This window comes from Heloderma suspectum, chromosome 9 (assembly GCF_057233095.1).
Source record: "Heloderma suspectum isolate Gila_16-S chromosome 9, 16-S_ref, whole genome shotgun sequence".
Taxonomy (NCBI): Eukaryota; Metazoa; Chordata; class Lepidosauria; order Squamata; family Helodermatidae; genus Heloderma; species Heloderma suspectum.
In genome coordinates this window covers 39,844,162-39,863,150 of record NC_139466.1, presented here as the reverse complement: position 1 = coordinate 39,863,150, position 18,989 = coordinate 39,844,162, and the positions used below count along the sequence as shown (strand labels likewise).

General features: G+C 46.2%; 1 protein-coding gene across 1 annotated transcript in view; it reads right to left on the bottom strand.

The window, feature by feature from the left end:
• LOC146338631 (vascular endothelial growth factor receptor kdr-like) overlaps window positions 1–18,989 on the bottom strand; it is a 292,764-nt gene that overhangs the window by 95,011 nt on the left and 178,764 nt on the right. Inside the window, exon 11 of the mRNA XM_084814171.1 lies at window positions 6,624–6,744. Within this exon, the coding sequence (XP_084670297.1) occupies window positions 6,624–6,744 (121 nt within the window). The remainder of the gene's footprint in view (window positions 1–6,623; window positions 6,745–18,989) is intronic.

The window sequence follows — 18,989 nt, the reverse complement described above, 5'->3', positions numbered from 1 at the left end:
GGGGGGGGCAGAATCTGGAAAACCTGGAGGGGGAGGGGAATGAAGTCTCCTGAAAGGAGGCCTGTCTGGCTGACTGGAGCCTGCAAAGGAGTGGAACCCTGCAAATGTACATATTTTGTTGCAAGTCTGTCTTGTACACACCAATTGGTGTGCACCATTTGTGCTCCCGTGCTTATTTTTATCATAGTAAAATAGGGCCATCCTCAGACAAGGTAGGAGGTTTCTGAATATATAGAGGACTCCCCAGATATGCTAAAAAAAAAAGAGTTTGCGAGGACTTACAAGGACCGTGCATGCTAATAGCCCCCAGTGAGTTGCTGAATATTGAGGGCAGCTGAGTGTCAGCTGGGGGTTGGGGGAGGATAAAGTGGAGATGGGAACTGGCTTGCTTGGACCCTTTCTAGCATCTTGGAGGGAGAGGATTAGGGTCAGGGACCATAAAGTGCGCTTTCCCTGAGCCTAAGTCCAGCCCACCCGCTCTCATGTAGGATGCTGTTAGCTTTCAAGGTCCCTTTTAAGCAAAAAGTGGCCTATGGGGAATTGATTGGGATGGGAGGAAAAGCACCCTCCCCACTCCGTACTGCATGTACGTTTAGGGCTAGATGAGGACTAAGTGACCGATTAAACTCCAGAGTTCAGCAGTCTTGTGCTACCGTGACAGAATTTTGCTACTGTCCATTGCTAACTGTCCTGTGTTTCTTCCTACTTCCCCACCTTGTTCTTGCTATACAAGGCACTAGACCACAGTGGGTACTGACATCACCAGGGCCGGCCCTACCATTAGACAGAGAGAGAGAGAGAGAGGGCTACCAGGGGCAGGGAGTGATGGTGAGCTGTGTGAGCCATGCAGCTTGCCCTGTGCCCACTAAGGAGAAGCCAAAAATGCAGGCAGCTATATGGATCCATACCACACAGCTCTAGGAGTTTTACTCTCCTCCAGGAGTTTCTTTTTTTTAGAGCTAATGTGTCTTAATTGCCCATTCAAGACCAAGCCACCTGCAAAATACCTTGGATTAGATAGCCCCCCACAACACTGTGCTGTTGCTGCGGAAAATCATTTCTCCCCCAGTTACTGTGAGGCCTTGAGCTAAGCCCAGAGGGGACAGGGACATCTGAGGGGGGTGGCAGATGACATCGTCGTCCCTGCTGACCAAGACGTCCAGGCGCTCTGACCCTGCCAGGCCCGGCTCCACGACAACGCTGGCACCACTGTGTCCTTTGACTCAGGCAGCACGATGTCTTTGGCGGCCCCCGGACCAGCCAAACTTGCAAGGTGAGCGAGGGCAGGAGAGGCTGGTGGCTCTGCTTTCAGTGGGGCTGTGGTTCCATTCTGGGTTTCAGTCAGAACCAGCTGGAACTCTAAAGGAGCTCTCTGAGGTGCTGAGCCCTATCCCCCAAATAGGCTTAAACATTATTTAAGCCACGGTGGGTTGTGGGATGTGCTGGTGGCCATTGTGAGTATTCAAGCTGCAGCAGGTAATCACTGAAGCTTTCGTGACATCTGAACCTGGCAAGGCTGAGTGGTTGCCATGGTGTTTTTCTGTTTAAAATATTTTAATCTGTTGTGTTTGATGCACTGTGCTGGGCTGTACAGTGTTGTAGATTGCTGGCTTAGTTTTTTTAAAATAGTAATGAGATTATTTTAGCATTTATGCTTTTAACTATATAGGTGACCCATCCTGGGAGACCTTTGCCCTGAAAGTTGGCACACAAACACCACTAATCAATCAATAAATCTGTTTGTGATGTGGGCACTCTACATGGAGGCCTGCATGTGTGGAAGGCTGAGTTACGCAAACCCTTTTTGTCAAGGGTGAAGAAGCGTGCGGTTTGTGTCTCTGCACATTTGGGCACCTACGGTAAGGGTCAATGTCACAATTTATGTTAGTGCTGTAAGTTTGGGGGTCGGTCGGTCTGGATGTTCACATGGGATTCCTTCCAACTTACGTGGTTCTTGACCTTAAGCTTTCAGTGAATGGGTTTTCTGTCAATGTATAGTTCTGGCAAAGGGTACCTTCCCTTTGTTCTGGAGGTTAGCCTGCTCACCCTCCATCCCTGGCCTGTTAGATGACAAGGAAGTAGCCATGGACTGTTCTGGAAGGGGGCTTCCCTTTCTCTCCTACCCCCTTCCCTAAGGAATGTGCTAATGCAGAGGTCTGAGAGAACAAAGGGAGCAACTTGGATTGGCTGCAGGTGGGAGAGGCTCAGACAAGATCCAGCTGCAAGTGAGAGAGCAGAGCTAGAGCTGTGGAAGCATCTTTTGGGTGCATGCGCGACTCCTAGAAACTTAATGGGGGAGCAGAAGGAGCAGAAATCTGTTGTGGCTGTGAATCCTCATCTGTGCTCATCTGTGTAAATAAACCCTATATCACAGAAACACCATCAGTTTCCAATACTCCATTCTGAGGAACCCTGGCCCTGGGTAAACGCTTGCACCTCTGAGTTTGTCACTGCTTGGAAAAATGGGGTGTGTGTCACCCTGGGGGATGGATCCTAGCTCAGTGGTAGAGCTCATGCTTTGCATGCTAGTGGTCCCAGGTTCTCTCCCTGGTCCCTCCAGGGGAAAGGATCTGGTAGCAGGTAGCAGAGAGACTCTTCTTTGCCTGAAAATGTGCTGCTGCCAGTCGAAGTAGACCATACTGGTCTTGATGGGCAAATAGTCCAACCTGGTACATAAGGCGTCTTCCTATGTTTCTCATGTTCCTAACATTAGATAGTGCTGGTGTCCGAGGATTTGTGCATTTACCAGACCAAAATGGACCCAGGTTCCTCCCGCCACTTTGGTGGCTCTCGGTTACCTCAGGCTGACTGCATGCACCTATGGCAGTAAAGACTCCCTCCAGCGTCTGCCCCTCAGCCTGGGATAGTACTTCCTTTGCCACCTGGGATAGTACTTCCTTTGCCTACGAAGTGACAATGGGGAAAGGGTTCTGTTCTGGAGAGGGAGCCTGAAAAATGTCTACCATTTCCGAGGATGGCTTCAGGTCAGGCATGCAAATGAAATTACCCACTTCCAGATGAAAAATAACAATAGAGGCCTATTCCAAAGTCCTGTAACTGCAAAGTCCTTTAGAAAGAATTAAAATTAACGTAGCTTGATGTCATTGTCAGCCGATTCATATGATCGTTAGCTGCACTGAGGAGTCTCACTTGGGATGAAAAGGCTGTTTCAATACAGTAAATGGAAACGTTAGGAGCATGGCAGGGAGGAAAGTGTCCTGTCTGCTCTACCACTGCCAGAACAGGATCTTGGCATGCATCTGAACTGGGCCGATAAGCATTGTATGCTTTGGCTGCCAGCAAGCAACACATTCCTTAAGAGCCATTTTTGCTCGATTGCTGAAATGCAAGGAGACAGGACAATGCAAGCGATACGCTGGAGGCTGCGGAAATTCCTCTCTCGGGTAAGCTCCGTGATGCAAGTTTCTTGCTACAATAGAAGAGACTCAAGGCACATAAGGAAAGATTATCCAGCCTGAGCTCACGCCAGCATCATAACACAGTCAATTTAAGCTGGGCAAGTCAGTGTCGCTGACGTTTTTATTGTTTTAACTGGCTAGCCAAACACCAATAAAATTACTTGCTAGGATAGGGTGGGAAATGGATTGGTCTTGCTTCCTGGCTGTTCTATTTCTGGTGGGAATTAGCACTGATAAAAAGGGGGAAAGACTGGAGGCTATAAGATTTTCATCAGTGTGTTGTTTATAAAATTATATTCTATTATCTAAAAGCTTTGCTTAATGCAGATACCCACAGACTTCATTAGAGCATTTGTGGAGGAGAGCTTTCACTAATGGGACTTGGCAGGGGGATTTCTGAAACTCAAGCCTCGGATAATTTAGGTTTATTAATCTTAATCAAGAGATACAGTTATCAAAAATGACATTTTTAAGCTAGCAAGCTAGGAATGAGATGAAAACCTACATTGTAAAATGGTACAATTTACACATACTTTACATTATAGTTTACTGACAGAAGACCTAACCCATTAATCCACCAAATATATGACTTGAGAAAGAATTGGGGAAAAGTACAACAGCGTTAAAAACTAAACTGTAGCAGAAACATTCACAAATTAGGGCAGCTTCCATGTGACTTGTGTCTTAATCTTGCCTGTAATTTCTGAATGTGTACCTGGAGTTCTGTTTTTTGTCCAAGTATGTGAAATTTCTTGTGGGGAAATTTGTACTGTGCAGAAAGAAACATGCCTTTTCTATATTTAAATTCTATTTAACATGCCTGTGCTTACATGTTAAATTGTCCATTGCGCAACAGTTCACATGGAGAAGCAGTAAGAAATCCTGAAATCTGTCCATAGCCATTTATCAGTAAATGATATCACTAAATGTTCAGATGGCTAAGTGATTCAAGAGAAACAAAATATAGTTTCAATTGCATGAAATACAACAGAGCTGAATTTTCATCAGTTTCATATTTTGTTAACTCTCATGACTTTGTATTATCTCTTGAGGCTTATCTTCCCTGCTTCTCTGCCACCCAACCACGAGGACAATTAGCTACAAGAGATAACAACAGGAAAGTGAAAGCTCAGCCAGCCAGCAGTTTCTTCCCCATATCTTTCAAGGAGCTCCTCTGTTCAGAGTGAATCTGATACAGCTCCCTTTTTCATGGAGGCTCATGATGGCAAGGGGAACGTAAATGGTTCACATTCTCTGCCTTCTCGGCAAGTCATGGAGGGACGCTTTACTATTCTATACAGGCATAACCAAGCTGTTTCCCACATTGTTGACATAATATGTAACATGGTTCTGTCAACAATCTATATATTATATATATATCATATATAGGATCCAGTGCTAGACTCCTAGTGCAGAGGTAGGTGCCCAACTCGTAGCCTGCAAACTGGCAGTTGCTTTCTCTCCCTTGCATAGCATAACATGCCAAGGAAATAACAGGGACTGGTCTGCAAGTGGCATTCTAGCATTTCAGAAGGACACTATGGCCAAGGAAAGCAATAACCATTCCTGTGCCCATTTGTTTCCTTCTAGAAAGAAACCAGAGAGTTGCAGCAAAATTTAATCTAATGGAAAAATGTGAGTCACATTCTGGAAGTTCTTACTTGGGCAAAACATCAGAGCCACAATTTGGGAGGGACCAAAAATATTTTTGAGGAGACTAGCAACATTCCTTAGGGATGCCGTACACAGGGGATCTTGGAAGGGTATCTCTCTGGCAGTGCTGACAGCCAGGCAACTCTTCCCTGTTGGCTAAGGTCACTTTGCTACTGTAGATGCAGCAGTGAAATACAGGTTTACAGTCCCAGGGCCAAATTTGGCGGATGGGAAGCAGTTGTCTGGATGAACTTCAAAGAAAGAAAGTGGAACAGACACCAGGGTATGCTGGCAGCACAACTGAATGGGGTAGGAAGGAGAAAAAATGTGTTTGGATGGAGGTATTATGGGCTGCAAGATTCCATTCAGTACAGTGCTCCCTTTCTTGGAGGAAGATACATGGAGAGGCAGAGGTCCAGTGGGCTGGGATCTGAGGTAGTGAAGAAGAAGGAGGAGGAGGAGGAGGAGGAGGAGGAGGAGGAGATCAACAATTTGCCTGAAACTGCAAGCTAATCAATCACCAGGAAGGAAAAAAACACCTGAACTGCTTTGTTGCTGAAGCAACTAAAAGTGAAATTTGCTGCTGACTGGATGTCGGAGATATCAGGAGAGCATCTGCTGAGCAAATACCCAGAAGAATTCATACAGACACATAAAAATAGGGCTACAGGCAGAGTGGGCTTTTTCCCCCCAGAGAGATGAGAGTGGGACATTGTTGCAGGTAGGGTGCACAATAGTCTAACTGTCATCACTACTGAAACAGGTTTTGTAGGTTTTTGTCATGCTTCAAAGACCTCCCATGGGAAATAATGGCACCATCATACCACCTTCAACACTCTTAAAATTTATACTCTGTGCTTTTAAATCTGAAGTTTTCTCTGCCTACAGGGGCAAGTCATGGAGGGAGTTTTGACAGAGAGGAATTGAAAGTTCAGTGTCAGACCCAAACTCTTCTGCGTGACTACAGACAAAGACCATGGATAGATAGGTGTGTGTGTGTTTGTGAGAGAGAGAGAGGGGGGGGGGAGAGAGAGAGAGAGAGAGAGAGAGAGAATACAGGATTCTTGAAAACCTGGCTGCATTCTTCTTCCCTCACCTAAAAAGGGAATTTCCCAAAACTGGAGAAAATGAGATGGAACTTAGTATGGCTGGAATGGTGCAGTGAGGGATGAAAAGTCTCTGTGAAGACAGCTGAGCATTCAGATGAGATAAGAGAACTCATTAGCTGTATGCCCTTTGCAAGAATTCTCATGGCTGGATCGCTCCTTGCACTTTCTCAGGCTTGAGACCAAAAGAATTTTTGAGTGAGTTGTGCATTTTTTGAGACCTTTTTTTTTTTTTTTTAAGTGGGATAAGTGACATCATTACCAGAGCCGAGCATTCCAATAAACAGAGGAGATTTGAAAATGATCCCAGGGAGGAAAAATTCAAAAAATGTCAAAGATTTGGTGGCAGAAGGAAATTAGTGCCTGGGAAAAATCACGAAAGGAGGACTCCGAGTGAACCCAGGAAAACCACATCTGATCAATATTCACCATGCTGTACCTTTACCTTTAACGTATTGTCATGACTTATGTTCCTATTCTCAATGTTCTTGATTTTATTGGCTAGATATATGGTTTCACGTCCGATGGTTTCCTCCACTTTGACTTTTTCCCCACGTTGTTTGCATCTGAAAAGAAAAAGGGACACTGAAGTAGCACTCTTGCAGCTTTATCCACCTGACTTGAGAACTGTAGCAGCATCCATGAAAATGTTCTTGGGATTTAAGAGCTTTCTGAGGTGCTGCTTGCTGCGAGATTTTGGAGGAGGCCCTCAGGCAATGCACAATAAATGGGAAGAGGCAGGATGTGCAAACCAAGGGTTCTCCCAGGCCGCCTCTGACCTCCCTGGAAGTTCCATCGGAAGAGAGAATAACAACACCATTGGCTAGTGAGCCTTTGCCCGGAGGGCCAACCTTAGGTTGGGTGAACTGGGTGCTCATCCCGGGTGCTGAGCTGAAGGAGCACCGAGTTAACCTCTGTAGCTAATTGTTTATTGACGGGATTGTTTGTGGCGAGCTAGGGCAGCCAACAAGAAGAAGCAGCAAGTGTCCTTAACCTGTGTTGCAAAGCTCCACAGGCTGCTTAGGTACTAACTATGAAAATGAACTTCCATCAATTAACATTGAAGTATGCTTTTTTTTCCAATTTCCAGTTAGATGTTATTTGTTGTAGTTAAAAACCAGCAGAACACGGCTTTACTTTCCTAGGTTTTGCAGTTGTGCACAAGACGCACAACTCGGCAATACTACAAAACTGATGGGGCGGGGAGCACAGGTCCTCCTTAACCAGGACGCTATTTATCCTAAGGGCGGCCCTGCTTGTCAGAATGGGGTACCAGTCAGGACCGGCGCCAGGGGTCAACATCATCAGGCACTTCTCAAGGCTCACATCCCAGCAGGAAGCCCACTGCGAATTCCCACAATCCCCTGACTGGTTCTTCCCCCTTGCTGTTTCTGTCTGTTCACCTGAGCAATCTTACTGGGTAAGCAGTGACAAAAAGAAGGAGCAGTAACCTCTACTTTCCTTGGATTCCCCTTGTGGGTAGGGATGTATGGACTGTGTAAAATCTGTTCTGTCTGTGTTTCACAGATTGTCAGGTACCTTTCATTCCATCATCCACCAATCGACAGAACAGGATTTTTTTTTGTTTCTGAATTTGTGCAAATGCACATTTGTGCAAATTTGCATGTGCGAAAATGCACAAATGCCCCTGAAATGCGCATTTTCATGCTTTAGCCTATGGGGGAAATGCACATATTTGTCCGTTTTTAAAATTTTCCATGTTTTTAAACTATGAAATTTGTGCAAGTTAGAAAGCTAGTCCACAAGTCCATGGAATCTGCCCAACAGGGGGAAAAGCCAGTCCGCTGCAGAATCCGCAGGTCAGATTCATGAAAATCCAAACTCACTTGGTTCCGTTGCGGATTTCTCCAACATCCCTACTTGCAGGTTGCTGAGTGGATTGGGTCAAGAGGGAGAGGGTAAGCAAAACGGCACCAGGGACTGTGGCAAGGAGGTGAGTCCACTCAGCCTTTGGAATTGGCAGCCAAATTAACACACACACACACCCATCACAAATTCAATTATATTGCTAAAAAGCTAAATGCTGCATAGCCATTTGCAGGAATTCAAAACTGCCCTTGAATTGGACAATGGGTAGTTGAGTATTTTAACAATATTATTTATATTATATTATATTATATTATATTATATTATATTATATTATATTAATTTATTTATTACAGTTATAGCCTGCCTTTTTTCCTCTTTAAGGAACCTGAGGCGGTGTACATAATCCTTCTCCTCTCCATTTTACCCTCACAACAACAACCCTGTGAGGTAGGTTGGGCTGAGAGGCAGTGACTGGCCCAAAGTCACCCAGTGAGCTTCCATGGCCCCGTGGGGACTAAAGCCCAGGTCTCCCAACTCCCGCTCCAACACTCTAGCCACTACACCACACTGGCTCAATATCAGGTAAATATGAACTATTCATAAACATTATGAGCCCCAGTGGCTTGCTTTGGATTACAAGGGCAGTCTTGTAAAATCTGGAGGCTTTTGCCCTTTCCTCCATTTATGGGTGCCAAACAGACAAAACTACCTCTACCAGTGGAGGCTGGTAGCTCCAATTTAGGAGGGGCGGTGACTCCATTCAGGATTGTAGTTAGAACCAGCTGGACTCCAGCAGTGCTATCCAAGGTGCTGAGCCCTAGCCCCAAAATGGGTTCAGCACCTTGGATAGCATCTTCAGAGTGTGGCTGGTGCTAACTAAAACCCAAAATGGAGTCACCGTCTCTCCTAAACTGGAGACACCAGCCTCCATGGACCTCTGCATAGACTGAACAATGGCAGAAAGTTCGGACATTAGAAAACTGGGTGCCGTGGGGTCAGGGGAGAGCATGAAATAGCCTCAGGGAATGGGAGCAGGGCGTGATTCGCATAAGAGCTTTCTCCAATGCCTGTTCTGTACGGAGAGATAAAGCAGCTTTGGAGGTCAAGTGGAGGTAGGGTGCATACTCTGCAGTTGTGTCCTGGTTATTTCCAAGATTTGGTTCATTTTGGACCTTGAGGCCAGCGGTAGCACACAACAACGTTTTAGATTGCAATCCCATTTGTCCATTGAATTCAGTGGGACGTACTTCTGAGTAAACCTGCCAAACACTAGACTGCAAGGGACCAAAATGCCCACTGATTAGAACAATTCAGTGACTTGCAAGGGCGTTTTGCATCCAGAACGTGCTGACACGGCATGGAGAAAACGTGGTGCAGTCGATGTTGTCCAGAGGAGAGCTGGGGTTCAAATTCCTGTGTTATCCTCAATGGACTGTTGATGCAAGTGGTCCCTGTGTTTACCTTGTATACAACTGGGACCTGCAACAAAACGTTGCAGCTCAGAATGATCCTGTTCAGAGTTCCAGCCAGCCAGCCAAGCTCTTCTCCAGGATATTTCATTCCATCCCGAGTTTCCATTCCTCTCCCCAACAGTCAGTCTGCCTTCCGTGTTCACTGAGCATCCAGAGTTCCCCCTTAGGATCCCCCCATAATGATTTAGTACTTCTGCAAACTTTAGGATTTCCCCAAGCCTGCTGCTACCTCCCTCTGGAGTGCTGGATGGTGCCATTTTGGCTACATTAGGGGAGGGGCCATAGCTCAGTGGTGGAAGTGCCTTGCATGCAGAAGGTCCTAGGTTTGATACCTGGCTTCTCCAGGTAGGGTGAGGAAAGAATCCTGCCTGAGACCCTGGAGAGCTGCTGTTAGTCAGTGTTGACAATACTGGGTTAGATGGACCAAGGCTCTGACTCTATAGAAGGCAGCTTCTTATGTTCCTAAGATCCACGCTGGGAGAACGAGTTTGCTATTAGTGTATAGGATCATCACAGATCCTCTTTGCATTTCATGTCCGTTGGACCCCAATTATTACATTTTTGTTCCTTTATACCCATGCAGATAACCCTTCATGCACCTGATGAAGTGGACTCATCCACAAAAGCTTTTGCCATAATACATTTGTTACAGTGCAAACCTATGCATGTTTCCTCAAAAGTAAGCCCCACTGTGCTCAACAGGGCATATTCTCAGGTAAGCGCAGAGGAGATTTTTTTATTAAGGGGGGTGGGGACGGATGGTAAACTGATAACAAAACCTATTCTCTCTTCCTTCCCCAGAGATTATTCAATCCCTACTCTGATTGTGCAGTACTGGTTATAATCTCCTTTTCTCTCCCTCCAACTTCCATTAGTGCTCGCGGTGGCTGGGCAGTGGCTGGGCTGACTAGTCCCAGCTCTGTCTCCTCCTCTTCCTCCTCCTCCTCTTCCTCCTCCTCCTCTCCCTCCAATGGAATTTCTCTAGGGCAGCAGCAGTGTCCACTAGGACTAGTGGAGGCTGGTGGTTCCGATGTCAGTGGGGCAGTGAATCCGTTCCGGGTTTCAGTCGGAACCAGTCAGAACTCTAAAGGAGCTATTTTATGCTCTAAAGTGTGAAGCACCTTGGATAGCTCCTTTAGAGTTCTGACTGAAACCTGACAGCAGATTCACGACCCCACTGACATCGAAGCCCCCAGCCTCCGCTGAGTAAGAACGCTCGGTCAGAGTTCCACATTTGCTCTTGGGTGGTTCCTGCAAAGCCAGTCAGGACCCAGAAGCTAGTCATTAGGGTGCCCAGGTATCTTCGTTTATGTCCTCTCTGTCCAAAGATTCTGCAGTAGCTTGTTCCACACTGGCCTCTAAAACAGGGTGTTTATCGGCCAAAAGATTAGCAATCACATTGCGTATTTAAAAATAAAATAAAATACCAGCTGCAGAAGGGGGCCATTGTTATCAAGATTGCAGTGCATGGGGAGAGGGGTTAAGCCTTCCCTCCCCAACTCTACCACCTCCATGAAATTCCACCATCCTTCTTGCAGCAATTAGCATTAGGGGGAAAAAAGCTCCCACTGTAGCTGATGACTACAGGAGCTTTTTCCTAACGCTAACTGCTGCATTGGTGGTGGTGGATTTCATGGGGACTCAAGAGCTTAAACCTCCCCTCCTGTGCACTGCGATCCTGATAACAATCTTCCCCTATGCTGGTATTTAATTTTTAAGAACACACAGCATGATTACTAATCACATTGTTAGCAATTGTTGTTAATATTCTGTGCAGTTAGGTCCTTCCCATTCCAGTTTCTCCTAGTAATTACTCTTTACTTCTTTAAAAAAGGGAAAACCCCACCCTAAGGATGCTTTATACACCATTACAACGCAGTCCTATACATATCTATTCAGGAGTAACTCCAAGGAGTTCAGTGAGATTGACTGCCAGATAAGTGTGTACAGGATTGCTGTCTTAATCTCAGAATGGATCAGGTTATAGAATGGCTGCATCTTAAACACCTTCAGCAACATTCAGTAACTGGACAGGTTTGGGTTACTGTGGGTAGAAGTGAAGCAGCATACTAGCATTTAACATTTGTACCTGTGGAGTTATATGCTCAACAGAGCCAAGATGTGCCTGTTCCCTGCTCAGGTTTACAGCATGAAATGTGGGCTGAATTGTGAAGAACTGTAGTGTAGATATGCACAAGATGAAGCCTAATTTTAAAAGGCATCATCAACAACTCCCCAGAAGGCAAAACAGCTTATACCAGGGACAGGCAAGAAAGAGAGCCAGTGTGGCGTAGCTGTTAGAGTGTTGGACTAGGACTGAGGAGTAGGGATGCATGGATTGTGTAACATCTGTTGCGTCTGTGTTTTGCAGATTGTCAAGTGCTTTTTGCTCTGTTGTCTGCCCATCACTGGAATTGGATTTTTGTTTCAGAATTTGCACAAATGCGCATTTGCGCAATTTTGCAATGCAAAAAATGCACAAATCCCCTGAAATGCACATTTTCATGCTTTAGCCTATAGCAGAAATGCTTTTTTAAAAATTAATTTTGAATATTTTTCTACGATGAAAAAATGGCACAAAATTCGGGAAAGTTTGAAAACTGTTCCTCAGGTCTGCAGAATCTGCCCAAGAGGGGAAAAGCCAGTCTGCTGTGGAATCCGCAGGTCAGATTCATGAAAATCCAAACTCATTCGATTCCATTGCAGATTTCTCCAGCGTCCCTACTGAGGGGACCCAGGTTCAAGTCCCCACTTGGCCATGAAGCATATTGGGTAACTTTAGACCAGTCCCTGACTCTCAGCCTCACCCACCTCACAGGGTTGTTGTGAGGATGTTGTGGGACTGCCCCTGTATACTCAGCACTGGTTAGGCCTCATCTGGAGTACTGTGTCCAGTTCTGGGCACCACACTTTAAGAAGCATACAGACAAACTGGAGAGGGTTCAGAGGAGGGCAGTGAAGATGATCAGGGGACTGGAAAGAAAGCCCCATGAGGAGAGACTGAAAGAACTGGGCATGTTTAGCCTTGAGAAGAGAAGACTGAGGGGAGATACGATAGCGCTCTTCAAGTACTTGCAAGGTTGACACAGAGAGGAAGGCCAGGATCTCTTCTCGATCATCCCAGAGTGCAGGACATGGAATCATGGGCTCAAGTAACAGGAAGCTAGTTTCTGGCTGAACATCAGGAAAAACTTCCTGGCTTTTAGAGCAATGCGACAATGGAACCAGTTACCTAGGGAGGTGGCGGGCTCTCCCACACTGGAGGCATTCAAGACGAGGCTGGACAGCCATCTGTCAGGGATGCTCTGGCGGATTCCTGCATTGAGCAGGGGGTTGGACTACTATTCTATGATCCTATGATTCTATAAAATGGAGAGCAGGAGGATTATGTACGCTGCCTTGGGCTCCTTGGAGGAAAAGGTAGGATATAAATGTAACTAACTAACAAATAAATAAAATGGCCTGTCTGTAGTGAAGAGGGACAGCTGGAGCATATGGATATATGGTTCTATATCTGTACTTTAGTCTAAGGACAATGCAGAATGCCTATCACCCCCTTCTTTTCCATGCCACAGTCCATCCTTCCGTCAAACCATGTTGCACAGGAAAACAAGCCAAGCAGGCCAGAGGTTTGCTGAAACACATCCTCCCATCATGTGAACAATTCTACTTTGCAGAATCTAGGGTAGCTCAGGGGGATATATGGGACCAGGACCTCTGAAAGAGGCTTCCCCATCTTTTGGAGACTTTGATCAAGACAATGCTCCTGGATGCTCATCCAACGCACTATCACCAGACGTGACCCTTGGACAACAATGAAGCTGCGATCGCAACTTCAAACATTTTCCACTGATGCTCTTCAAATGACAGTAACCCCCCGCCCCCAAGAAAAACATTCACAACAAAAAAACAAGAGTCCAAAGCAGCCCATTTAGCTCTTTATATTCCCACATCTGTCCTTTATTTTTATGGGTGGAAAACCTGACTCCAGCCCTCTTGCTGTAGAGAAAGGTTAGAGGGCCCGAGGAATTGTTGCATTTGGCTCCCACGCATCTCCCCTGGTGCTCACCAAGGGAAATGCTCTCCATTCAGGCCTGAGCCAAAGTTTCTCCCCATGGGTTCCTCTGCTAATATTTCAACAGGAATAAAGGAAATTGCCTGTTTGTCTGAAGGAATTATGCTAAGCAGCACCTCATGTTTAACTCATTTAATTCCTGTTTGGCATATTGGGGCTTTGTAATCCCCACCACTCCATCCCCAGCTTCTCACAAAGAAACAAGGCAGTTGTGGGTTTCTTACCCTTGTATCTGCCAAGCAATTTTTTTGAGGGGCTTGAGTGGAGCCGAGGAGAGGAGACTGCTCTTGACGTCTGTACAGAAGAGACACACGGATCTGGAGAGCTTGCCTAGCCTTTGGCCAACATGATCCACCAAGCCAAACGTGGCTCACTATTCTGAGCCATGTACCGTAGCTCACTATGTACTTGATCAGTGTTCTCCCCCTGAGACTACGTAAAGGGATGCACGTGTGTCATGCAGCTGACAGGCCAAAGTACATGGCCGGGCTGTGGCATTTGGTGTGATGGCTTGCGCAATCCTGCCTTAGGCCCTTTGGCACCCTAGGTGAAAAAAAGAGTGGGGGAGGATACTTTGCATGCAGGAAGCCCCAGGTTCAAACCGCAACATCTCCAGTTAAAAAGATCTCAAGTAAGACCTATGCTGGAAACGTAAGAATATAAGGATGGCCAAAGGTCCATCTAATGTAGTGTCCTGCTTCTGATAGTGGTGCACAATATGCCTCTGAGAATCCCACACACAGGGCTCAGAGGCAGTAGCAATCTCTCAAGGGTGCTCCGAAAAAACAGTTGTTTAATGGTATGCTGAAGCTGAACATTTATTTATTTATATATTTATTTCTATATGCTGCCCAATAGCCAAAGCTCTCTGGGTGGCTCACAAAAATTAAAACCACAAAGTGCAGCATAAAACAATATAAAATATGAAAGCTTAAAACCACAATATAACAGTACAACCAGAATAAAATCTAGCAGCAATGCAGAGATTTAAAATACAGATTTAAAACACTAAAGCTAAAAGACTAGGAAGCTAAAATGATAAAATGCTGGGAGAATAAAAGGGTCTTCACCTGGGGCTGGAAGGAGTACAATGTAGGCGCCAGGTGAACCTCTCTAGGGAGCTCATTCCACAGCTGGGGTGCCACAGCAGAAAAGGCCCTCCTCCTAGTAGCCACCCACCTCAGTTCCTTTGGCAGGGGCTCACGGAGAAGGGCCCCTGAGGTTGATTTTAGGGTCCAGGCAGGCACATATGGGAGGAGGCGATCCTTCTGATAACCTGGCCCGAAGCCGTTAAGGGCTTTCATTGTTAATACCAGCACTTTGAATCGGGCATGGAAATGGAGGTTCCATATAACCATCATGACTAATATCAGTTGACCTCCTCCATCTCCATGAATTTGTCTAACCCTCTCTTAAAGCCAGGTAAAGCAAATAACTATCACCACACCTTGTGGTAGCAAATTCCATAAGTTCATTATGTACTGTGTGAAGATGACCTTGGCTGCTGGCAGTGAGAGCCGACTCTGATAGCTCAGGCCTAGACACCATATTAGATCATTTCATCACGGTTCATAAAAGTGCCTCATTCTCCCAGGCTTTGGCGCTCCTAAATCTGGAGGTCTCTCCTCATGTGTGCTGTCTAGCACTGTGGCTTGCTAAGTCCTGATGATGCCTTCTACCAGCCATGGTTTTCACCTGACGTTCTCCTCTCCTTGTGAGTCATTAAGCCCAGGCCTAAGCTCCAATGGTCTGCCTCTTGGTCCCCTGGTCCGATACTTCTCATCTGTCCTCTTCTCTGCTTTTTGCTTGGCATACAGCTATGTGTGCATCCATTTATCCACAGTCACAGTATATAAACTTGGATTGTGAAATGTGGTACAAATGGCTAGTCTTTAGGATTGCAGAGTTATTTGGCATGGAAAGGAGGACTACCATGGTCTTCAGTGCTCCACAGCACTTTGATCTTCCCCCCATAGCAAGCTGGAGCAGCATAAAGGCTCATAGGAAGAAACACCATTCTGAATATTTCTGTTTCTTTTTAAGAAGAGTCCATTGCCTCAGTTCTGTCACCACACTGTGATCAAATTAGCGTTCAAAATATCATCTGGCTTCTGCTGTTTTGACTGTTTGCCCTTTTTTCCCTTAACATCTCATCTTGGACAGTCAAAATCGACAAAGCCGGCTTGGTTTCTGTTCCAGCCCAAAGACCTTATGATATACATTCTGCAAGGGCTTGTTTATTTGCTTCTGAGCAGCTGTTTCCATTGGAATATTTGAAAACTTCAAAACGTCCCAGTGGGGTGTAGATGTTTTTTTGGTAGCTGTTTATTTTGAAAAGAGTCTTAGCTCCTTGGAGTCAAGCAACTGGCACATTTGCTTCAAAGGTAAAATTGGGATCTGCCTGCGATTCCTGCGGTCTGCTGATCTACTACTCAGCCTCGAGGGGTGCTAGACTCAAAGGGTGGAGCTTAGGAGCTCAAGGTGCTTCCTAGAGAGGGGGCAGGGCTTGTCATCACAAGTCACCTTCCATGCAGGAGGACTTATCTCAGGTGCAGCACAAACTGGACAGGTGCCTCAATCGCTCTTTCCCACAGAAAGAGAGATAAGGATGCCAGGACTAGAAGGACATGCTGGAAAAAGACAGAGCAGGGTGTAGGCCCTGAGAAAATACACCAGCCATCCCCAAGCTGGGATTTGTCCACATGTGTTGGACTACAACTCCCATCTTCCACATCTGACAGGCTGCCAGCCTCACTGATAGTGGATGTTGGGAAGGGTTGTCCAATACATCCGGAGCGCACCAGGTTGGGGAAGGATGAAATAGCACATCCTCTTGACTTCTAGCTTTCCACATTGAAATTTAAGACTTTGCCCTTCTCCGGGTCTCCCGAGAAGGAGGCTATAATTCTGAAACTTCAGGTCAAAACCTGAAGCCATCACCCTCCAACTATCCCATTCCAGGCATATTTCCCAGAGCCCTGTCCTGGAGGGGGAAAACCCCCCATATGTCCCCTTTTTTATTTTTTACATTTGCACGTATCAGTGATGGGGAATGTTGGTGGACTGCAGTCAGCACTAGCCAGCATAGCCAATGGCAAGGGATGATGGGAGTTGCAGTCTAGCAACATCTGGAGGGACAGATGTTCCCCATTCCAGATGTATGTCAATGGCAGCTAAAGATGAATCCCAGGATGGGCAGCACAAAATAACTGCTCATCAAACTGGTATATATACCAAGCTGAGTATACAGAGGCAGAGTGCTATTACTTGATTAGCTTGACAACCTAGTCCTACAGAAACCTAGGTCGCGGTCTTATACCAGGTCCATCTAGCCCAGTATTTTCTACACTGACTGGCAGCAGCTTTCCCAGATCTGAAAGGTCTTTCCCTTTTCCTGCCATCTGCCCTTTTAACTGGAGATGCAGGGACTGAAGCAGGGGCTGTCTGCATGCAAAGCATGTCCCTGGCAGCCTTCTGCAAGCAGTGGCTCAGGTGCAGACTCAGAAGCATCAACATAGAATCATAGAATAGCAGGGTTGGAAGGGGCCATCAAGTCCAACCCCCTGCTCATTGCAGGAATCCAAGTCAGAGCATCCCTGACAGATGGCTGTCCAGCCTCGTCTTGAACGCCTCCAGTGTGGGAGAGCCCACCACCTCCCCAGGTAATTGGTTCCATTGTCGTATTGCTCTAACCATCAGGAAGTTTTTCCTGATAGTCAGCCAGAATCTGGCTTCCTGCAACTTGAGCCCATTATTCCGTGTCCAGCACTCTGGGATGATCGAGAAGAGATCCTGGCCTTCCTCTCTGTGACAACCGTTCAAGTACTTGAAGAGCGCTATCATATCTCCCCTCAGTCTTCTCTTCTTAAGGCTAAACATGCCCAGTTCTTTTAGTCTCTCTTCACAGGGCTTTGTTTCCAGTCCCCTGATCATCTTTGTTGCCGTCCTCTGAAACCTCTCCAGCTTGTCTGCATCCTTCTTAAAATGTGGTGCCCAGAACTGGCCACAGTACTCCAGATGAGGCCTAACCAGTGCTGAGTATACAGAGGCAGTCCCAAAGGACCAGCATCCATATCTTCACCATGTGATGAGCACACAGAATCTTCGTCCCAGTTGCATGGATGCAGCTCACTGCTGTCTGCATAAGAAGCTGTGGATTGGACGATTAAAAATCCAGCACACGTATTAGAAGTGTGTGTCTGGGGGAGGGGGGGTGCCAACAGGGCATCTCAGACTTCCCTCTAAAACCAGCCAGCCCTGGAAGGAGATAGGAGTAGGGAGGTGACAAGAAACTCCACATTTTCCTTGCCTATTTGCAATTTCCATGGTTAGCAGCAATACTAAACCACCTCTCCCGGGACGAACGTGCCTCAGGTTCTATCTGCTGCAGGATCCTCTCCCTCCCTGGAACTTTGCACAGGTCATCTGAGTTTCTTGCCCCCATCCCACTCATCAAAATCTCCCAGCTTGGCCAGGGAAACAAGCCTCCCCTCTAGGAGAAAAATGTTTGTTAGAGGGAACCATCCATCTAAGAGGCCCATACTACAAAAAGCCATACACACTGTCATAGGGATGTACGGATTTTATTAAATCCATTCCGTTTGTGTTTCTTGGATTGTCAGGAGTCCTTCATTCTGTCATCCACTCATGGACAGAACTGGATTTTTTTAGGGATGTATGAGGATTTCGTTCCTGTTTGCAGATGTGCATTTGTGCTAATGTGCATTAGTGCAAGTGTGCTCTTTCACAATTCCCCCCCAAGTAAAAAAAAACCTCTGTTCCACAAGTCCGCAGAATCTGCGCAACTCACAAAAAGCTGATTCACTGTGGAATTGGCAGGTCAAATTCATACAAGTCCAAACTCATCTGAATCTGTTGTGGATTTCTCCAACATCCCTATGCAGTAGGTGATTAACTGGAGTATTTGTGTGTTCATCATGACACAGCATTCAGTTACATCTCCAAAAGGCACTCAAAGCTATTTTCTCCAGTTGCCATGCAACAACAAAAAATGTGCATAGGCAGAAATCCTGCAAGCTGTGACTATCTAACGTGGGCAGAGGCTGAGGTGTTCCTTGTTGTTCCCTTCCCACCTTCACCCCTGTTTAAAAAGTGAAGCTTGCAGCTTTTACTTGGCACACTGTAGAATTTGCTTATAGAATTCGCCACCTTGAGGGGCGGCGATATCTTTTTTAAAAGGTTAGACAAATCCCTGGAGGAGAGATCTATTAATAACTAAATGGAACCCTAAATGTTCAGAAACAATGTACCGCTGAATGTCTGGTGCTGGGGACAAGCCACTGGGTTGGGCTGCTCCCTTCATGTTCTGCTTGTGAGTGTCCCAGAAATATCGGGCTGGCCAGCACTGGGTGCCAGGTGAGATGGATCTCTTGGCTGATATAACAAGACTCTTTTTACCAAAGCCCATGGCCAG